We start from the raw sequence: 23,386 nt of genomic DNA on the forward strand, positions 1-23,386 counted from the left end.
GTCAGGTCATCTGGCGCAGCCCCCCATCACTCTCCTTCTTGGTCAAATAGCCCTTACACAGCCTGGAGGTGTGTTTGGGGTCATTGTCCTGTTGAAAAATAGATGATGGTCCAACTAAACGCAAACCGGATGGAATAGCATGCCGCTGCAAGATGCTGTGGTAGCCATGCTGGTTCAGTATGTCTTCAATATTGAATAAATCCCCAACAGTGTACCAGCAAAGCCCCCCCACACCATCACACCTCCTCCTCCATGCTTCACGGTGGGAACCAGGCATGTAGAGTCCATCCATTCACCTTTTCTGCGTCGCACAAAGACACGGTGGTTGGAACCAAAGATCTCAAATTTGGACTCATCAGACCAAAGCACAGATTTCCACTGGTGTAATGTCCATTCCTTGTGTTCTTTAGCCCAAACAAGTCTCTTCTGCTTGTTGCCTGTTCTTAGCAGTGGTTTCCTAGCAGCTGTTTTACCATGAAGGCCTGCTGCACAAAGTCTCCTCTTAACAGTTGTTGTAGAGATGTGTCTGCTGCTAGAACTCTGTGTGGCATTGACCTGGTCTCTAATCTGAGCTGCTGTTAACCTGCGATTTGTTTCTTTGTAGCGCTTGATGGTTTTTGCAACTGCACTTGGGGACACTTTCAAAGTTTTCCCAATTTTTCAAACTGACTGACCTTCATTTCTTAAAGTAATGATGGCCACTCGTTTTTCTTTACTTAGCTGCTTTTTTTCTTGCCATAATACAAATTCTAACAGTCTATTCAGTAGGACTATCAGCTGTGTATCCACCAGACTTCTGCACAACACAACTGATGGTCCCAACCCCATTTATAAGGCAAGAAATCCCACTTATTAAACCTGACAGGGTACACCTGTGAAGTGAAAACCATTCCCGGTGACTACCTCTTGAAGCTCATCAAGAGAATGCCAAGAGTGTGCAAAGCAGTCATCAAAGCAAAAGGTGGCTACTTTGAAGAACCTAGAATATAAGACATAATTTCAGTTGTTTCACACTTTTTTGTTAAGTATATAATTCCACATGTGTTAATTCATAGTTTTGATGCCTTCAGTGTGAATTTACAATTTTCATAGTCATCTTTAAATGAGGTGTCCAAACTTTTGGTCTGTACTGTATATATATATATATTTATTATCTATCTATGTATTATCTATCTATTATCTATCTATCTATCTATCTATCTATTTTCTATCTATGATCCATCTATTATCTATTATTTATTTATCTGTTGTCTATCTTTTATAGTGGTGTATGTTCTGCTGGATATGTGTGCAGTATTAGTTATGTCACATTGTGACTTTTCTGTTGCTTTTCTCCATTTTCTGCTCCCGTTTCTGGGTCTCTGTGATTCTCATTGTGTCGTACAATTCAATATAAGGGTCTTACGGGGGGGCTTTATGTTTCATGTGTGTAGATTGATTTTATATCATCCGTCTTGCTTTGCTCGGCTGCACAGTTCCAAGTAATTGATGTCACTAAGTTTGCAGGATTTCTAGATACCAATATAGAAGATGCTGAGTACGGAAAATCTTGGGCAGAAGTAATATCACCCGGAGAAAACATGGAGCTCGGCTTTATATTTTCAGAAATTGTCGTGTCCCTTCTTTCTCCAGTAAAGATCACTTTTGCCCGACCGAATCTGATGGCCGGAAGCCTCACTCTGTGGTCCGGGGCTGAATTGTGCCCGGCTCCTTCCACCACACGCAAAGGTCGTCTACATGACTGAGCATCGCTGCGAAACCTCTGTACCAGTGATGGCGGCACAATACACAGGTGGGAATGTGGGGCTTTGGCGCGTTCACGCCATCGGGCGTTGAGGGCTGGACCCTACAGTGCCACAAAACCAACATCCATGATGCCCTTTGATATTTTTGGAGAAAACGGATGGAGTAAAAGCGAGATGCCAAATAATCTCATTATCACATTATTATTTTTTATTTATTGATGTACCATCGGGAAATTCAGAAAGGGATCGTCGATAGTTCTTTCCATTTTCCAATTCATTTCATGGTGTCATTAAAAACTACAACTTGTCCCGTTAAAAATTGAGCCCCCCGCATACAGCTACGGGGGGCTAAAAAATGAAGTTATGGGCTCATAGGAACAAAGGGATAAAAAAAAAAAAGAAAAGCGAAAAAAATTCAAATTGGCCTTGGCGAGAAGAGGTTAAATCTCCACAGGTCATTTTGGTGTATTTCCAACTCCTTTGTTTTAGGGTATGTGCACACGTTCAGGTTTGTTTGCGTTTTTTTTTCGCGATAAAATCGTGATAAAAACGCATTACAAACTGCAGACATATGCATCCTATCATTTAGAATGCATTCTGCAATTTTTGTGCACATGATGCGGTTTTTTTTTCCGCGAAAAAAATGCATCGCGGTAAGGGTATGTGCACACGTTAAGGAATTTTTGCATTTTTTTGTGCGTTTTTTTTCGTGATAAATACGCTAAAAAAACCCACTTAAAAAACGCCCACATATGCATCCTATCATTTAGAATGCTTTCCGCATTCTTCGTGCACGTGATGCGTTTTTTTACCGCAAAAAAAAAAAACGCATTGCGGGAAAATAAGCATCATGTTCATTATTTTTGCGGATTTTATGCGGATTTTCCATTATATTATGGCATTTGGAGTGTCTGGGGAAAAAACGCAAAAAAAAAAACCACATAAAATCCACAAAAAAAAAAAACACGCAAAACCTCAGGTTTATCTCAGAAAAATTCTGCATGCATTCAGGACGTGTGCACATACCCCCCCAAAAAAAGCAGCACGTTCATTAATTTTGCGGATTTTTTGCATTTTTCCTGCTATTCTATGCATTGGGAAAAAATGCAAAAAAAGCATAAAAAACGCATTAAAAAACGCAATAAACGCATGCAGATTTCTGGCAGAAATGTCCGTTTTTTGTCAGGAAATTTCTGCAAGAAATCCTGACGTGTGCACATACCCTAAAAGCGTTTTCCTTCCCTTCACGGTCTACAGAACCGGATAACCTCTAAATGCCTGAGGGGGGATGCTAATAATTGGGAGCGAGGGACCTCCATGACCGATGTACGGCCTGTGGTCACATCCAGAGACCGAATGGAGAGGTGCGAACTACAGAAATGGCCAAACTGGGATCCCATCGACATGGCGTAAATGTCTAAGGGCGGAGATCTTTTATAACTTGGCTTTCTTGTTCTTCTTTTTGCTCCATTCTCCGTCATTACCTACATTCATCCTTCTGCTTCTTTCCTGTTAGCTCTCAGGATTTCGCTCCTCTCATCTCCGCATTGTAAGAGCCCAGGCGCACAGTCATAAAGGCCGACGGGCCGAGACCTTCACCTCCGGGTGGTGCTTGGCTTCCTGAGCACGGCCTGCCGTCTTCATTTATTTAGCAAATCTTTACAATTCTAAATTGAAAAGCTGATTGAAAAGACGCCGCCATCCCGTCCGCCGGCAGCTCCGGCTATTTTTCAATTTACAAATGGTATTATATCGGCTAATCCAGACGTAAGCTCCGAGCCTGTGTTCTCTTCCGTTGATTGTCGATCTGGAGATGATCGCGGTTTAGCTGTGTACGGAGACTTGTCAGGAATGATTCAGATTGGGGAGATTGCAGCAATGAAGTAAAGCATTCTGCTATGGACGGCTGTCAGGATTCTCGGCTACATGGTTTTTCTTTGTGGCACAAAAGTTACCATCTTTTATTAAATTAACCATTACGCGATCCTGTAGCATTGGTCAGTCTCACAGTATCACTGCCCTTACAGTAAAGAACCCTTCTCAAAGGTCTGAGCTCTTCCTTGAGCACTGCACCTGTCCCTCTTGACCCAACTCATAATCTTTGGCTTTCCAGCAGCTGCCTGGCACTGGCTCTACAGTTGAGTTTAGTTTGCTGCCCACTGATATCCTTGAGTTGTCTTCCACTTCCATTCTCTCCCTGTGATTTTCGATCTTATATGTAGCACTCCCGGTGTAACTAGACTGTTATGGTCGTCTCAGAGAAAACTTTGGTCCTATCTCGTGCTCGGATGGAAAGCCGCTAGGTAGTATATGCAATTTGGACAGTTTAGGACACTGGTTTACCAGAAAATGAGTACTGGGTAGTGACCCCATTATATCCACAGCTACAAATATCCTTGTGTCAGTGCTCTGTAAGAGTTGCAGCCACATTTGCACCCCCATTATAACCGCAGATGCCCCCACACTAGCCATTTACCATCCTATGAAGCACCAACTCCATGCCAACCACAACACTTCCCATGGATGCAATCCCAAGGCCACTCCCTGATCCTGGTTCTAGTACCGAGTGTTTTGTCCTCCTCCTTCTGCCACTCTGCCCATCTGATCCTCTGTGCCGTCACTCTCCGGGGCAATATAATCTGGCTCATGTGCTGGAACACCACCTGAGTATTCAGGTAGTTGTCATCCTTGTCGCTTCTGAGAACTTCTTCACAGCACTGTTCTGCACCTCTGCACTGGGTTAACTCTGCTGTATTGCTTCGCCAGTTCTGCCATTGAATTCTTCTTAAAATTCTGGTCTATTACTGACCCAGCGCTGACATTGAACTCAGTTGTCACTCAGTTCTGCTTCAACTTCGAGGTCACTGCTCCTTTTGCTGGGCCGCTGCTGCCTTGGATCTTGCTATGCAATTCAGCTCTGCTGCTCCTATTCCTCTTTGCTGAGCTATGGTAATTCTTGTCAGGAGGAATTCGGCTCTTTAAGCTCCTGTGCTGCTGCAGTTGCTCACTCCGCTTCTTTAAGTATTACAACTCTGCTACCATTGTTTCAACTGTTTCATTGTCTCCCATGGTTCTATTTCTGCTACTCTGGTTGCCGTCCTCTCTTATCAGCCTCCGTTAATCCAACTAGATCACCCTGCTGCATAAGGACTGATCATCCAGACCAGGTGCTTCCAAGATCCACCTCTCCAGGTGAGACATAATGGTCACGAATAGAGTTGAGCGAATATACTCGTTGCTCGGGTTTTCCCGAGCACTCTCGGCTGGTCTCGGAGATTTAGTTTTCCTTGCCCCAGCTGGATGATTTACAGCTACTAGCCAGCCTGAGTACATGTGGGGGTTGCATGGTTGCTAGGGAATCCCCACATGTAATAAAGCTGTCTAGTAGCCGCAAATAATCCAGCTGTGGCCATAAAAACTAAATCTCCGAGCAGAGACCACCCGAGCATGCTCTGGAAAACCCGAGCAGCGAGTATATTCGCTCATCACTAGTCACAAATTTTTTCATGAGGAAGCTGAAAGAGATTGTCCCTGTAGACTTCCCTTTTTACAATTCTATCAGGTACCAGGGATGTTGGCAGTGCTGACTATGTGGCACCCCAGGGTCCTGGTCGTCACAGTGGCATTGCTTTCCTCACGGGGAGAGTGATGTTACGTTTGGAAGCGATGAAGGATATCTTTTATCAGGTAATCACTAGTGATGAGCGAATATTCTCGTTACTCGAGATTTCCCGAGCACGCTCGGCGGTCCTCCGAGTATTTTTTTAGTGCTCGGAGATTTCATTTTTCTTGCCGCAGCTGAATGATTTACATCTGTTAGCCAGCATAAGTACGTGTGTTGCTTGTTTGCTAGGGAATATCCACATGTTCTTATGCTGGCTAACAGATGTAAATCATTCAGCTGTGGCAAAAAAACCTAAATCTCCGAGCACTAAAAAATACTCGGAGGACACCCGAGCATGCTCGAGAACTCTCGAGTAATGAGTATATTCGCGCATCACTAGTAATCACCATACACACAACATGTTCACACTCCAGGCCACAAGGGGGAGCTTTTGATCCTATTCCTAGGTGACTCCCCTATATATATTGTGGTTTGGAGGGAAAGTTAGTTTCAGTTTCAGTCATATAGTGCCAGGAAGCAGTCTGAGGCAGGAAGAATGTATGAGGAGCCGTGCAGCCACGAGAAAGTGCTGCAGCTACTGGATAGTGATACAGAAGGAAAGGACATCGTTCAGTGAGAGTGAAGGAGAGTGAAGCACAGGAGAGTGATATCAGGGGAGACCAGCTGCAAATGAACTATCTCCGTCTGAAGCGCAGATCACTGGTAGCCGGAACACCGAGGTTGTAAGGGACTCTAAGACTTACAGCAGAGACTGGCAAGACAGCTGAACTGCAAGTTACCTGTCCGCCACACACACCTGAAGACACAGTAACAAATAGAGCACGGGGCATGATAGAATCCCTGTAAAAAAAAGCTCGAGTTACCTGTCATACAGGTATTGTTCTATCCTATATGGGGGACAGAGAGAAGAACTGTGAGGACCTTATCTGAAGCCATAGGCAGTGAGAGTCAACAACACCACCGCGTTAGAGGAAGGCTTTTAACTCCACCTGGTCTGCTGAACTCTCTTATGTTCCTCATCAAGCGTTGCAAATCCTATGTGATCATCTGCCTGGGTATATAGAAGGCCTACCAAGATACACACCTATGTCTTGGCATCATGACTTACTAGTTGCTGTGAAGTTCTGTATGCTACCTGTTCTCAGTCTTCCACGACCTCTGCTACCTGTTCCCAGTCTTCCAGGACCTCTGCTACCTGTCTGCAGTCTCCAAGACCTCTGCTACCTGTTAATGCTCTTCCAGGACCTCTGCTATATGTCTTCCTGCAGCTTCCAGGATGCTGCCTGTTTGCCTGCGACTTCTAGGACCTTTACTACCTGTTTCGAGTCTTTCAGGACCTCTGCTACCTGTTTCCAGTCTTCCAGGACCTCTGCTTCCTGTCTGTGGTGTCCCAGGACCTCTGCTACCTGTCTGCAGTCTCTAGAACCTCTGCCACGTGAGTGCATTCTCCAGAACCTCTGCTACCTATTCCCAGTCTTCCAAGACCTCTGCTGCTTGTCTGCAGTTTCCAGGACCTCTGCTACTAGTTCCTGGTCTTCCAGGACCACTACCACCTGTCTGCAGTCTTCAGGACCTCTACTACCCGCTTCCGGTCTTCCAGGGCCTCTGCTACCTGTTCCCAGACTTCCAGGACCTCTACTACCTGTTCTCGGTCTTCCAGAACCTTTGCTGTACATTCGCCTGCGGTTTTAAGGACGTCTCCTGTTTTCATGTGGCTTCTAGGACCTCTGCTACCTGTTCCCAGTCTTCCAGGACCTCTGCTGCCTGTCTGCAGTCTCCCAAGACCTCTGCTACCTGTCTGTGGTCTCCCAGGATCTCTGCTACCTGTCTGCAGTCTCTCAGGATCTCTGCTACCTGTTCCCAGTCTTCCAGGACATCTGCTACCTGTACCCAGTCTTCCAGGACATCCGCTACCTGTTCCCAGTCTTCCAGAACCTCTGCTACCTGTCTGCAGCCTCCACGTCCTCTTCTACCTGTCTGAGGTCTCCACGACCTCTGCTATCTGTCTGTTTCCCTTGTGCCTCAACTGCCTGCTGTGTGAACGCCCATGGCATGTGCCCCCACCCGGACCTTGGACTTTGAGGATCCACCTCATCTAGTTAGCCTAACAGTGTGGATCCATAATTTGCCTTTCCTCTGACCAAACCTCCGACTTCTCTAAATCCCTCTATAGTGATGACTGTCAACGATACAATAAAACAAACATTATCTGCTGTACGGAACCAATATATACATCAGGAGGAATGGTCTTACTTTACATTTAATAAGGCAGAGCCCTGACATTACACAATATTTTACCCTCTCGAATCGAGAGTGAGGATATTTATCTTAGAAGCCGCTATCATTAAAAAGTCATTTTGGTGAAAGATTGAGCCAGTCCGGGGAATCCCTGCTGATATGGGCCAGTAGCTTCCAGACTGTTATACATTATCCCGCTCATCATACGCACCATGAATCTGTAACTCGGGCTCCTTGAAGTGTTACGAGACATCTGCTTAGTCAACAGCCTCATGCTACCTGATAAAATACCTGGAGAAGAAGGAATTGTTCTCTTACAATAACCAGACCATCCCCACACCAGAGTCAGGAGAACCAGATCTGATCATCAGAAGGACCTAAGGGCAAAAGATGGTAAGTGCAAACAGAAGCAAGTATAAAAGGGGCTTTTCCAGAAGAAGACTTCTATAAGGCTGACAGGTGGTTTTCCAACTGCAGGGACCTCTATGAATCCTGGGAAAAGGTGTCTCAATATGAACAGAGAAACCTCAAAGTTTCGGAAACCTCCAAATGCTCTTTCTTGGAGGTTGCTCGTACAGATATATCCTTCCATATCTTTCATCTTGGCTTGATATATCTCAAGATGACAATTGGGAGATGTTTATGCTGTAAGTGCCGATAGGTGACCACTCAGTGGTTGTGCTGTGGATTGCTGCCTGTTGAGGTTTTTGCTATCATGTAGTGACAAAGTTTTACATTTGTATTTTGGGGTCCCTGAAATTTGCTGAAAAGTAATTTTGGACAGAAATGTAGATCCGAATAACTTCAAGGCAGGGTTCTCCCTTACTACGTCAGTAACATAGTAACATAGTTAGCAAGGCCGAAAAAAGACATTTGTCCATCCAGTTCAGCCTATATTCCATCATAATAAATCCCCAGATCTACGTCCTTTCATCCTTTTGGCATCTATGTAGGAGCATTGGCAATTATGGCAAAGAATGTGTCTGACAACATTGTCGCTGTCACAGGTTCCTTCTCCGGTACCACACAACCAACAGAGCCAGCGAAGAGTGAACAATCCCAAGACCTTTATTTAGGCAAAAGTACAAAAGGTCCATATACAATCCACCACACAAAGGATAAGAGAGTCCAGAACACGAATGAAGTTCAGTAACAGAATAAAAGTCCAACAATCCAGCACAGAGGATAACAGTTCATATTCCCTTCTTTCTCTCTCTGATATGCTCTTCACATCATGGCTCCACACAGGATCTGATCTGAGTTTCCCCTCCTTGATATTTACAAGTCCCCCTCCTCATTCACAGGTTAGGGGGGAAGGTCTCAGGGGCTCATTGTTTCAACCAGCTAGGTCAACATGTCATTAGCATATTAGCAAACAACATTATTCACTGACCCTGTGGAGAGATAAAAATACAGAACTGTGGGGGGAATATCAGATGGCAAATAACAACTCATCCTACAAGAGAACACCATGAAAATTAGTAAACTATAAATATACACAAAAATAATACCCACGTAGCATATCACACCATCACAGTCACCTTCCTTTCTGACTACATTTCTGACTTGGAGCCATTCATTACACTGGTGACTTCCTATCAGACGGGATAGTCTTCAGGTCCCTCAAGGCCCAACTGTAAGGGTATGTGCACACGATGCAGATTTAGTGCAGAACTGCAGCAGATTTTTCTGCAGCAGAAACGCTGCAGAACTGCACTGTGATCACAGTACAATGTAAATCAATGTGAAAAAAAAAAAGCTGTGCACATGGTGCAGAAAAATCTGCGCAGAAACGCTGCAGTTTTCAAAGAAGTGCCTGTCACTTCTTTTGTGCAGTTCTGCAGCGTTTCTGCACCCCTCCATAATAGAAATCTGCAGGTGCGTTTTTGATGCGTTTTTTATGCGTTTTTCATGCGTTTTTTGTGCAGATTTGTGCTCAAAAAACGCATCAAAAACGCACCTGCAGTTTCTGCCAGGAGATGCAGATTTAGTGCAGAACTGCAGCAGATTTTTCTGCACTAAATCTGCATCGTGTGCACATACCCTAAAGGTACCTTCACACATAACGATATTGTTAACGATATCGTTGCTTTTTGTGACGTAGCAACGATATCGTTAATGAAATCGTTATGTGTGACAGCGACCAACGATCAGGCCCCTGCTGGGAGATCGTTGGTCGCTGAATAAAGTCCAGAACTTTATTTCGTCGCTGGACTCCTGCTGACATCGCTGGATCGGCGTGTGTGACACCGATCCAGCGATGTCTTCACTGGTAACCAGGGTAAAGATTGGGTAACTAAGCGCAGGGCCGCGCTTAGTAACCCGATGTTTACCCTGGTTACCATCCTAAAAGTAAAAAAAAACAAACGCTACATACTTACCTACAGCCGTCTGTCCTCCAGCGCTGTGCTCTGCACTCCTCCTGTACTGGCTGTGAGCCGGAAAGCAGAGCGGTGACGTCACCGCTCTGCTTTCCGGACGCTGTGCTCACACAGCCAGTACAGGAGGAGTGCAGAGCACAGCGCTGGAGGACAGACAGCGGTAGGTAAGTATGTACTGTTTTTTTTTTTTTTACTTTTAGGATGGTAACCAGGGTAAACATCGGGTTACTAAGCGCGGCCCTGCGCTTAGTTACCCAATGTTTACCCTGGTTACCGGCATCGTTGGTCGCTGGAGAGCGGTCTGTGTGACAGCTCTCCAGCGACCAAACAGCGACGCTGCAGCGATCCGGATCGTTGTCGGTATTGCTGCAGCGTCGCTTAGTGTGAAGGGGCCTTAACTATTTCTGCTACAGATGGATCTGGATAAGTTGGAAACTTGGGCTGAAAGGTGGCAGATGAGGTTTAACAATGATAAATGTAAGATTATACACATGGGAAGAAGGAATCAATGTCACCATTACACACTGAACGGGAAACCACTGGGTAAATATGACAGTGAGAAGGACTTGGGGATCCTAGTTAATGATAAACTTACCTGGAGCAGCCAGTGCCAGGCAGCAGCTGCCAAGGCAAACAGGATCATGGGGTGCATTAAAAGAGGTCTGGATACACATGATGAGAGCATTATACTGCCTCTGTACAAATCCCTAGTTAGACCGCACATGGAGTACTGTGTCCAATTTTGGGCACCGGTGCTCAGGAAGGATATAATGGAACTAGAGAGAGTACAAAGGAGGGCAACAACATTAATAAAGGGGATGGGAGAACTACAATACCTAGATAGATTAGCGAAATTAAGATTATTTAGTCTAGAAAAAAGACGACTGAGGGGCGATCTAATAACCATGTATAAGTATATAAGGGGACAATACAAATATCTCGCTGAGGATCTGTTTACACCAAGGAAGGTGACGGGCACAAGGGGGCATTCTTTGCGTCTGGAGGAGAGAAGGTTTTTCCACCAACATAGAAGAGGATTCTTTACTGTTAGGGCAGTGAGAATCTGGAATTTCTTGCCTGAGGAGGTGGTGATGGCGAAATCAGTCGAGGGGTTCAAGAGAGGCCTGGATGTCTTCCTGGAGCAGAACAATATTGTATCATACAATTATTAGGTTCTGTAGAAGGACGTAGATCTGGGGATTTATTATGATGGAATATAGGCTGAACTGGATGGACAAATGTCTTTTTTCGGCCTTACTATGTTACTATGCTACTGTTATAGCTTTAATATTGAGTAAGAGGTGGACATGATCTTTTAGATAACTAAAGCCGATCTCTGACTTTGGTTGTTTTGATACAGGAAAGAAATATATCTTGGTACCGTGTTAGCCAGTAGATAGAAAAATATTTAGAATTGAGAGTCCTCAGTGGTTGATACCTTTTAATGGCTAACTGAAAAGATGGTAACAAATTGCAAGCTTTTGAGACTACATACGTCTCTTCATCAGGCAAAGACTAAAACAAATTCTGAAGAATCACATATTTATGCACAACACAGCACAGAAAAAAAAAGGAATAAGACAGGTGACATGAAGCAGAATTACCATGAGTGATGAACAATTATGTCCATAAATATTGGGCCAATTCTTAGATAAGGATTGTTTTATTGTCCTCTGATTAGGGTCTTTGTTGTGATGACCCCTCATAGTCTGAGGGGCAAGTTCCTTAGTTGATGTAAAAAGACATAAATCCGTGCGACACATTCATTCCTGCAGTGTGAGTGTCAAAGGTCGTCATCAGTTTATATTCCCAGACTCTTCTGTCTCTCTGAGATTTGAAGTTACCTTTTAACACAAGTAATTTCATGTCCATAATATTATGATTTGGGAGTCAAAAATGTATTGCCACAGGTAGATCCATTCTTTTTTTCTCTTATTGTATGGCGGTGAGAATTCATTCTTGTTCTAAGCTTTTGCCCTGTCTCCCCCATATACAGACCCCCAGTTGGACATTTAGTACAAATAACTATATACACCACATTAGAAGTGACGCAGCTGAAAGTACCTGGTTTCTTGTAGTCCTGATGTGAATTGGGGATCTTTATCTTGTCCGTGGTCAGGTCACTTGACCCCTAATTTTCTCTATAAGTTTTAAAAACTTTTAGAAAAAGTTAAAAGTTTTTCCAGCATCTCCACGTGCATTGTACGGTGATAATGTGCAATGTAAAATGATTCCTTGCATTGTATACTGGTCTCAGAGATGTTCCTTGCATTGTATACTGGTCTCGGAGATGTTCCTTGCATTGTATACTGGTCTCGGAGATGTTCCTTGCATTGTATACTGGTCCCAGAGATGTTCCTTGCATAGTATACTGGTCTCGGAGATGTTCCTTGCATTGTATACTGGTCTCGGAGATGTTCCTTGCATTGTATACTGGTCTCGGAGATGTTCCTTGCATTGTATACTGGTCCCAGAGATGTTCCTCGTATTGTATACTGTTTGTACACATTTCTTGCATTGTGTACTGGTCTCAGAGATGTTTCTTGCATTGTATACTGGTCCCAGAGATTTTTCTTGCATTGTGTACTGGTCTCTGAGATGTTCCTTGTATTGTATACTGGTCCCAGAGATGTTCCTTCTGGATTGTATACTGATGACTGAGATGTTCCTTCCAATGTACGCTGGTCCCAGAGATGTTCATCGTATTGTATACTGGTGACTGAGATGTTCCTCGTATTGTATACTGGTGACTGAGATGTTCCTTGCACTATATACTGGTCCCAGAGATGTTCGTTTCATTGTATACTGGTCCCAGAGATGTTTCATGGTATACTGGTCCCAGAGATGTTCGTTTCATTGTATACTGGTCCCAGAGATGTTCGTTCCATTGTATACTGGTCCCAGAGATGTTCCTCGTATTGTATACTGGTGACTGAGATGTTCCTTGCACTGTATACTGGTCTCAGAGATGTTCCTTGTATTGTATACTGGTGACTGAGATATATACTGGTCACACAGATGTTTGTTCTGGGTTGTTTACTGGTCCTAGATTTGTTCCTTTCATTGTATACTGGTGATTGAGATGTTCCTTGTATTGTATACTGGTCCCAGTGATGCTCATTTCATTGTATACTGGTCCCAGAGATGTTCCTTGTATTGTATACTGGTGATTGAGATGTTCCTTCCAATGTATGCTGGTACCAGGGATGTTCCTTTCATTGTATACTGGTCCCAGGGATGTTCCTTTCATTGTATACTGGTCCCAGAGATGTTCCTTTCATTGTATACTGGTCCCAGAGATGTTCCTTGTATTGTATATTGGTCCCAGAGATGTTTATTGCATTGCACGTAGGTCCCAGTGATTCTCCTTTCATTGTATACTGGTGACTGAGATGTTCCTTGTATTGTATACTGGTCCCAGAGATGTTCCTTCTGGATTGTATACTGGTCCCAGTGATATTCCTTTCATTGTATACTGGTGACTGAGATGTTCCTTCCAATGTACGCTGGTCCCAGAGATGTTCGTTTCATTGTATACTGGTGACTGAGATGTTCCTTTCATTGTATACTGGTCCCAGAGATGTTCCTCGTATTCTATACTGGTGACTGAGATGTTCCTTCTGGATTGTAGACTGGTTTCAGAGATGTTCCTTGTATTGTATACTGATGACTGAGATGTTCCTTTCATTGTATACTGGTCCCAGAGATGTTCCTCGTATTGTATACTGGTGACTGAGATGTTCCTTTCATTGTATACTGGTCCCAGAGATGTTCCTCGTATTCTATACTGGTGACTGAGATGTTCCTTCTGGATTGTAGACTGGTTTCAGAGATGTTCCTTGTATTGTATACTGATGACTGAGATGTTCCTTTCATTGTATACTGGTCCCAGAGATGTTCCTCGTATTCTATACTGGTGACTGAGATGTTCCTTCTGGATTGTAGACTGGTTTCAGAGATGTTCCTTGTATTGTATACTGATGACTGAGATGTTCCTTTCATTGTATACTGGTCCCAGAGATGTTCCTCGTATTGTATACTGGTGACTGAGATGTTCCTTTCATTGTATACTGGTCCCAGAGATGTTCCTCGTATTCTATACTGGTGACAGAGATGTTGTTCGTATTGTATACTGGTGACAGATGTTCCTTCTGGATTTTATGCTGGTCCCAGAGATGTTCGTTTCATTGTATACTGGTTTCAGAGATGGTCCTTGTATTCTATACTGGTTTCAGAGATGGTCCTTGTATTCTATACTGGTGACTGAGATGTTCCTTGTATTCTATACTGGTCCCAGAGATGTTCCTTGTATTCTATACTGGTTTCAGAGATGTTCCTTGTATTGTATACTGATGATGACTGAGATGTTCCTTCTGGATTGTATACTGGTCCCAGAGATGTTCCTTTCATTGTATACTGGTCCCAGAGATGTTCCTCGTATTCTATACTGGTGACTGAGATGTTCCTTCTGGATTGTAGACTGGTTTCAGAGATGGTCCTTGTATTGTGTACTGGTGACTGAGATGTTCCTTCTGGATTGTATATTGAAGAGAATGAACATTTTTTTTAATTCTTTGTTTTATCGCTCTACTATATCAAAAAATGGAAAGTTGCCATGCAGTCCTAAGTTTAAAAAAAAGTACCGTTTTGTGTGTACAGCTCCTATGGAGATCTATGTGTTTCCTTGGTTACAGACTACAATCTATCTCTGTGTAGTCTCATCATCTATCCTGGAAAAGCGCTCCAGGAGGAGGAAGGTTGGCTGTCCAGTGCTGCCTGCTGCAGATGCCCTCTGTCACTCTTCCTAGCCAAGAACGAACCTCCATGGATTTCTAGACCGTTTACTGGGGGTGGGCTCCCCAGGATACAGCGAAACCTTCCACCAGGACTTGCGAGAGGGCCCTTCTGATACGTCACTAATACCGGGCTTTACACTCCAACCTTCTCCCTTGCCGAAGTAACTGAATCAGGACAGTGTCCTCTGTTACTGGAGTGGGTTCCGTCTCATCAGGTCACACGGCCGCCAAGAATGGCAATGGATGAAGATCCTCTCTCTAACAGCTCTCACTCTCCTCTCCCAAGATGGCCGCCCACCCACTTCCGGTCAGTCACTTCCTCCTTAGTGAGCCCCATCTTGTGCGGTCAAAATGCCACTGAAACCAGCAGAACAGCGTTCATTTGGCACAGTACCGCTCTCTGCCAGCAGGGGAGCTGTTTTTATGTCTCCTCACTGAACTGGGGTAAGGAACAAGAGTCATAGAGGAGTTATGGGGAAGCAGTGGCCTCTTGTGGCCGGTGGTTAGTATTGCAGGCAACAACGTTCTCAATGTAAACTAGAAAAATCTATTGACTTGAGGGGGTTGAATACTTTTGCACTGGAGTGTATTCATCGCCTCGGCTCCTCTCCGGGACGGACCCTGGTATAAGACCAGATTAATATACGAGCCCGGATGTGTTTGCCGTCATACTCCGGGTTTACGACTGGAATGAGCCAGTGAATTATTTCCCCTGTGTAGAGGCCGGACGTCGCCCCCATCACTTATCTCGAGCGGCAGATATTTATATATATCCTCAATCAGCCATTGATTTTACCATAGGCAGTGATTGGCAGAGTAATTCTGCATCGCTCGTTAATCTTCGCGCCCGTCACGGTAACATTGCGTCTGGAGCTTTAATACGACCGACCGCGGACTCTTAATGGAATTACAGCGTGGATCGGCTCTTAAAGGGGAAATCACCCCACAAACGTAAAGAATGCATTCGCGTGCCTCTGTACATTTTTTTTCCTTTTTTTATTCAGTGCATATGAAAAAAAAAAGTGACATCTTCAGCACATTTCTGTGTGTAGATCACAAGAAAACCTTCAGGAGTTTTTTTTGGGTGAGGATTTTGCACCAGAATAAATCCCCTATTGCTACATGAATTTTATAATTTAAAAAAATACAATCCCATAGAGCTGGATTTCCGGTGCTGCGCCGGCGAGGTTTTTGTTTTCTCTACAGGTCCGTGTCTTTTGTGCACAGGATAGTAAGAAAAAGCAGTGATATATTTTACCTGCAGTACCAGCCTTGACCACATGGTGTAGTATTGAGCAGAAACAACGTAGAGCAGAGTCACACTCTGCACGGTGCCACCTAGTGGTGGAAAGTTTCATTGCAATATTTTTTTTTTCTCTTCTGCAAAAATAAATTTCAGTGCTTTATTTAATTTTTTAAATTAAATTTAAATTAAATTTTTAAATTTCAGTGCTTTATTTATTGCACCTTTAAATGTCCCTTTCAGCTCTGCTACATGTGCAACATTTGATTTATTGGATTGTGATGATTCCTTCGTCTGATTCTAGGTTCTCGGACGGGGAGGATACAAGTTCCAAAACTGGGCTCAGACCTACGGGTCCACCCCCGAGCTGTACTTCCAGCCTAGCAGCGTGGAGGAGGTGAAGGAGGTGAGTGAGGGGCAATAGGGGTAACGGCCGCCTGTGATTTTATCCGGGGTTCTAGTAGGGTGACTACAACTCCCAGCATGCCGTGTCTGGTAAAGGTATAAAGGGTTCGGATCATTATTGCATTTACACATTTTTTTCTTTGTTTTTGGAGATTTTCACCTGTTTCTCATTGGCACCGTACTGTTCCACTAATCTGGGTTTCCTACAGACCTTTTTTTTTTTCTCGTTTTGTCCCTATGACAACACTTCTTGTTTCATGAAAGGAGAACTGAAGAATGAGTGATTTTCTTTCCTTTCTCCACAGATCCTGGACCTGGCGCGACAGAGGAGTAAGAGGGTGAAGGTGGTGGGCGGGGGGCACTCGCCCTCAGACATCGCCTGCACCGACGACTTCATGATCCGAATGGATAAAATGAACAAAGTATTAAAGGTATAAACCCCCCCCCCCGTGTGCGGAAACTCCCTGCATGAGCCGCGTAACAAAGTCAGCTCTGCTACATCTGTCACAGCCCGGGACCGACTGTGTGATGGCTGCCGGAGAGACGCCGTACACAGCACGCACGGCGTGTTCACTAATGGGGAGAGAGGAGAAAGCCAGAAACAGAAGGGGCAGATGGATCACCAGTCACACCAATACTGGGGGAGCAGTGTAACTGGTGGGGGGATCTGTGGATGACTCTCTGTTATGGGGGATCTGGGGATGACGCACTGTTATGGGGGATCTGTGGATGACGCACTGTTATGGGGGATCTGTGGAGGACGCTCTGTTATGGGGGATCTGTGAATGATGCACTGTTATGGGGGATGTGTGGATGACGCACAGTTATGGGGGATCTGTGGATGATGCACAGTTATGGGGGATCTGTGGATGACGCACTGTTATGGGGGATCTGTGGATGATGCACAGTTATGGGGGATCTGTGGATGACGCACTGTTATGGGGATCTGTGGATGACGCACTGTTATGGGGGATCTGTGGATGATGCACTGTTATGGGGGATGTGTGGGTGACGCACTGTTATGGGGGATCTGTGGAGGATGCACTGTTATGGGGATCTGTGGATGACGCACAGTTATGGGGGATCTGTGGATGACGCACAGTTATGGGGGATCTGTGGATGATGCACTGTTATGGGGGATGTGTGGGTGACGCACTGTTATGGGGGATCTGTGGAGGATGCACTGTTATGGGGATCTGTGGATGACGCACAGTTATGGGGGATCTGTGGATGACGCACTGTTATGGGGATCTGTGGATGACGCACAGTTATGGGGGATCTGTGGATGACGCACTGTTATGGGGGATCTGTGGATGATGCACTGTTATGGGGGATGTGTGGGTGATGCACTGTTATGGGGGATCTGTGGATGACGCACAGTTATGGGGGATCTGTGGATGATGCACTGTTATGGGGGATCTGTGGATGATGCACTGTTATGGGGGATGTGTGGGTGATGCACTGTTATGGGGGATCTGTGGAGGATGCACTGTTATGGGGATCTGTGGATGACGCACAGTTATGGGGGATCTGTGGATGACGCACTGTTATGGGGGATCTGTGGATGACACACTGTTATGGGGGATCTGTGGATGATACACTGTTATGGGGGATGTGTGGGTGATGCACTGTTATGGGGGATCTGTGGAGGATGCACTGTTATGGGGATCTGTGGATGACGCACTGTTATGGGGGATCTGTGGATGACGCACTGTTATGGGGGATCTGTGGATGACGCACTGTTATGGGGGATCTGTGGATGACACACTGTTATGGGGGATCTGTGGATGACGCACTGTTATGGGGGATGTGTGGGTGATGCACTCTTATGGGGGATCTGTGGAGGATGCACTGTTATGGGGATCTGTGGATGACGCACTGTTATGGGGGATCTGTGGATGACGCACTGTTATGGGGATCTGTGGATGACGCACAGTTATGGGGGATCTGTGGATGACGCACTGTTATGGGGGATCTGTGGATGACACACTGTTATGGGGGATCTGTGGATGATGCACTGTTATGGGGGATGTGTGGGTGATGCACTGTTATGGGGGATCTGTGGAGGATGCACTGTTATGGGGGATCTGTGGATGACGCACTGTTATGGGGGATCTGTGGATGACGCACTGTTATGGGGGATCTGTGGATGACACACTGTTATGGGGGATCTGTGGATGATGCACTGTTATGGGGGATCTGTGGATGATGCACTGTTATGGGGGATCTGTGGATGACGCACTGTTATGGGGGATCTGTGGATGACGCACTGTTATGGGGGATCTGGGGATGACGCGCTGTTATGGGGATCTGTGGATGACGCACTGTTATGGGGGATCTTTGCATGATGCACTGTTATGGGGATCTGTGGATGACGCACTGTTATGGGGGATCTGTGGATGACGCACTGTTATAGTGATCTGTGGATGCCGCACTGTTATGGGGATCTGGGGATGATGCACTGTTATGGGGGATCTGTGGATGACGCTCTGTTATGGGGATCTGTGGATGACGCACTGTTATGGGGATCTGTGGATGACGCACTGTTATGGGGAGATCTGTGGATGATGCACTGTTATGCGGGATCTGTGGATGACGCTCTGTTATGTGGGATCTGGGGATGACGCACTGTTATGGGGGATCTGTGGGTGACGCACTGTTATGGGGGATCTGTGGATGACGCGCTGTTATGGGGGATCTGTGGATGACGCACTGTTATGGGGGATCTGTGGATGACGCACTGTTATGGGGATCTGTGGATGACGCACTGTTATGGGGGATCTGTGGATGACGCACTGTTATGGGGATCTGTGGATGATGCACTGTTATGGGGGATCTGTGGATGATGCGCTGTTATGTGGGATCTGGGGATGACGCACTGTTATGGGGGATCTGTGGATGAAGCACTGTTATGGGGATCTGTGGATGACGCACTGTTATGGGGGATCTGTGGATGATACACTGTTATGGGGAGATCTGTGGATGACGCACTGTTATGGGGATCTGTGGATGACGCACTGTTATGGGGATCTGTGGATGACGCACTGTTATGGGGAGATCTGTGGATGATGCACTGTTATGGGGGATCTGTGGATGATGCGCTGTTATGTGGGATCTGGGGATGACGCACTGTTATGGGGATCTGTGGATGACGCACTGTTATAGGGGATCTGTGGATGACGCGCTGTTATGGGGGATCTGTGGATGACGCACTGTTATGGGGATCTGTGGATGACGCACTGTTATGGGGATCTGTGGATGACGCACTGTTATGGGGATCTGTGGATGACGCACTGTTATGGGGGATCTGTGGATGACGCACTGTTATGGGGGATCTGTGGGTGACGCACTGTTATGGGGATCTGTGGATGACGCACTGTTATAGTGATCTGTGGATGACGCACAGTTATGGGGGATCTGAGGATGATGCACTGTTATGGGGATCTGTGGATGACGCACTGTTATGGGGATCTGTGGGTGACGCACTGTTATGGGGATCTGTGGATGACGCACTGTTATGGGGGATCTGTGGATGATGCACTGTTATGGGGGATCTGTGGGTGAAGCACTATTATGGGGGATCTGTGGATGACGCGCTGTTATGGGGGATCTGTGGATGACGCACTGTTATGGGGGATCTGTGGATGACGCACTGTTATGGGGATCTGGGGATGACGCACTCTTATGGGGGATCTGTGGATGACGCACTGTTATGGAGATCTGTGGATGACGCACTTTTATGGGGGATCTGTGGATGACGCACTGTTATGGGGATCTGTGGATGACGCACTGTTATGGGGATCTGTGGATGACGCACTGTTATGGGGATCTGTGGATGACGCACTGTTATGGGGGATCTGTGGATGACGCACTGTTATGGGGGATCTGTGGATGATGCACTGTTATGGGGGATCTGTGGATGACGCACTGTTATGGGGATCTGTGGATGACGCACTGTTATGGGGATCTGTGGATGACGCACTGTTATGGGGATCTGTGGATGACGCACTGTTATGGGGATCTGTGGATGACGCACTGTTATGGGGATCTGTGGATGACGCACAGTTATGGGGGATCTGAGGATGATGCACTGTTATGGGGATCTGTGGATGACGCACTGTTATGGGGATCTGTGGATGACGCACTGTTATGGGGAGATCTGTGGATGATGCACTGTTATGCGGGATCTGTGGATGACGCTCTGTTATGTGGGATCTGGGGATGACGCACTGTTATGGGGGATCTGTGGGTGACGCACTGTTATGGGGGATCTGTGGATGACGCGCTGTTATGGGGGATCTGTGGATGACGCACTGTTATGGGGGATCTGTGGATGACGCACTGTTATGGGGGATCTGTGGATGATGCACTGTTATGGGGAGATCTGTGGATGACGCACTGTTATGGGGGATCTGTGGATGACGCACTGTTATGGGGATCTGTGGATGACGCACAGTTATAGGGATCTGTGGATGATGCACTGTTATGGGGGATCTGTGGATGATGCGCTGTTATGTGGGATCTGGGGATGACGCACTGTTATGGGGGATGTGTGGGTGATGCACTCTTATGGGGGATCTGTGGAGGATGCACTGTTATGGGGATCTGTGGATGACGCACTGTTATGGGGGATCTGTGGATGACGCACTGTTATGGGGATCTGTGGATGACGCACAGTTATGGGGGATCTGTGGATGACGCACTGTTATGGGGGATCTGTGGATGACACACTGTTATGGGGGATCTGTGGATGATGCACTGTTATGGGGGATGTGTGGGTGATGCACTGTTATGGGGGATCTGTGGAGGATGCACTGTTATGGGGGATCTGTGGATGACGCACTGTTATGGGGGATCTGTGGATGACGCACTGTTATGGGGGATCTGTGGATGACACACTGTTATGGGGGATCTGTGGATGATGCACTGTTATGGGGGATCTGTGGATGATGCACTGTTATGGGGGATCTGTGGATGACGCACTGTTATGGGGGATCTGTGGATGACGCACTGTTATGGGGGATCTGGGGATGACGCGCTGTTATGGGGATCTGTGGATGACGCACTGTTATGGGGGATCTTTGCATGATGCACTGTTATGGGGGATCTGTGGATGACGCACTGTTATGGGGATCTGTGGATGACGCACTGTTATGGGGGATCTGTGGATGATGCACTGTTATAGTGATCTGTGGATGCCGCACTGTTATGGGGATCTGGGGATGATGCACTGTTATGGGGGATCTGTGGATGACGCTCTGTTATGGGGATCTGTGGATGACGCACTGTTATGGGGATCTGTGGATGACGCACTGTTATGGGGAGATCTGTGGATGATGCACTGTTATGCGGGATCTGTGGATGACGCTCTGTTATGTGGGATCTGGGGATGACGCACTGTTATGGGGGATCTGTGGGTGACGCACTGTTATGGGGGATCTGTGGATGACGCGCTGTTATGGGGGATCTGTGGATGACGCACTGTTATGGGGGATCTGTGGATGACGCACTGTTATGGGGATCTGTGGATGACGCACAGTTATGGGGATCTGTGGATGATGCACTGTTATGGGGGATCTGTGGATGATGCGCTGTTATGTGGGATCTGGGGATGACGCACTGTTATGGGGGATCTGTGGATGAAGCACTGTTATGGGGATCTGTGGATGACGCACTGTTATGGGGGATCTGTGGATGATACACTGTTATGGGGAGATCTGTGGATGACGCACTGTTATGGGGGATCTGTGGATGACGCACTGTTATGGGGATCTGTGGATGACGCACTGTTATGGGGATCTGTGGATGACGCACAGTTATGGGGATCTGTGGATGATGCACTGTTATGGGGGATCTGTGGATGATGCGCTGTTATGTGGGATCTGGGGATGACGCACTGTTATGGGGATCTGTGGATGACGCACTGTTATAGGGGATCTGTGGATGATGCGCTGTTATGGGGGATCTGTGGATGACGCACTGTTATGGGGGATCTGTGGATGACGCACTGTTATGGGGATCTGTGGATGACGCACTGTTATGGGGATCTGTGGGTGACGCACTGTTATGGGGATCTGTGGATGATGCACTGTTATGGGGGATCTGTGGGTGATGCGCTGTTATGTGGGATCTGGGGATGACGCACTGTTATGGGGGATCTGTGGGTGATGCGCTGTTATGTGGGATCTGGGGATGACGCACTGTTATGGGGAATCTGTGGATGACGCACTGTTATGGAGGATCTGTGGATGACGCACTGTTATGGGGATCTGTGGGTGACGCACTGTTATGGGGATCTGTGGATGATGCACTGTTATGGGGGATCTGTGGATGATGCGCTGTTATGTGGGATCTGGGGATGACGCACTGTTATGGGGGATCTGTGGATGACGCACTGTTATGGGGATCTGTGGATGACGCACTGTTATGGGGGATCTGTGGATGACGCACTGTTATGGGGGATCTGTGGATGCCACACTGTTATGGGGGATCTGTGGAGGACGCACTTATGGGGGATCTGTGGATGACGCTCTGTTATGGGGGATCTGTGGATGACGTGCTGTTATGAGGGATCTGTGGAGGACGCACTTATGGGGGATCTGTGGATGACGCACTGTTATGGGGATCTGTGGATGACGCACTGTTATGGGGGATCTGTGGATGATGCACTGTTATGGGGGATCTGTGGGTGAAGCACTATTATGGGGGATCTGTGGATGACGCGCTGTTATGGGGGATCTGTGGATGACGCACTGTTATGGGGGATCTGTGGATGACGCACTGTTATGGGGATCTGGGGATGACGCACTCTTATGGGGGATCTGTGGATGACGCACTGTTATGGAGATCTGTGGATGACGCACTTTTATGGGGGATCTGTGGATGACGCACTGTTATGGGGATCTGTGGATGACGCACTGTTATGGGGGATCTGTGGATGACGCACTGTTATT

At 46.5% G+C, this 23,386-nt stretch overlaps 1 protein-coding gene across 1 annotated transcript in view; it reads left to right on the forward strand.

Annotated features, from left to right (window-relative positions):
- The first annotated feature begins 7,919 nt into the window (after window positions 1-7,919).
- LOC138680985 (L-gulonolactone oxidase-like) overlaps window positions 7,920-23,386 on the forward strand; it is a 177,329-nt gene continuing 161,862 nt past the window's right edge. The window contains exons 1-3 of the mRNA XM_069768171.1: window positions 7,920-8,001; window positions 16,333-16,434; window positions 16,739-16,864. Of these exons, the coding sequence (XP_069624272.1) occupies window positions 7,999-8,001; window positions 16,333-16,434; window positions 16,739-16,864 (231 nt within the window). The 5' untranslated portion in view covers window positions 7,920-7,998. The remainder of the gene's footprint in view (window positions 8,002-16,332; window positions 16,435-16,738; window positions 16,865-23,386) is intronic.

Source organism: Ranitomeya imitator, chromosome 5, assembly GCF_032444005.1.
Source record: "Ranitomeya imitator isolate aRanImi1 chromosome 5, aRanImi1.pri, whole genome shotgun sequence".
Classification (NCBI taxonomy): Eukaryota; Metazoa; Chordata; class Amphibia; order Anura; family Dendrobatidae; genus Ranitomeya; species Ranitomeya imitator.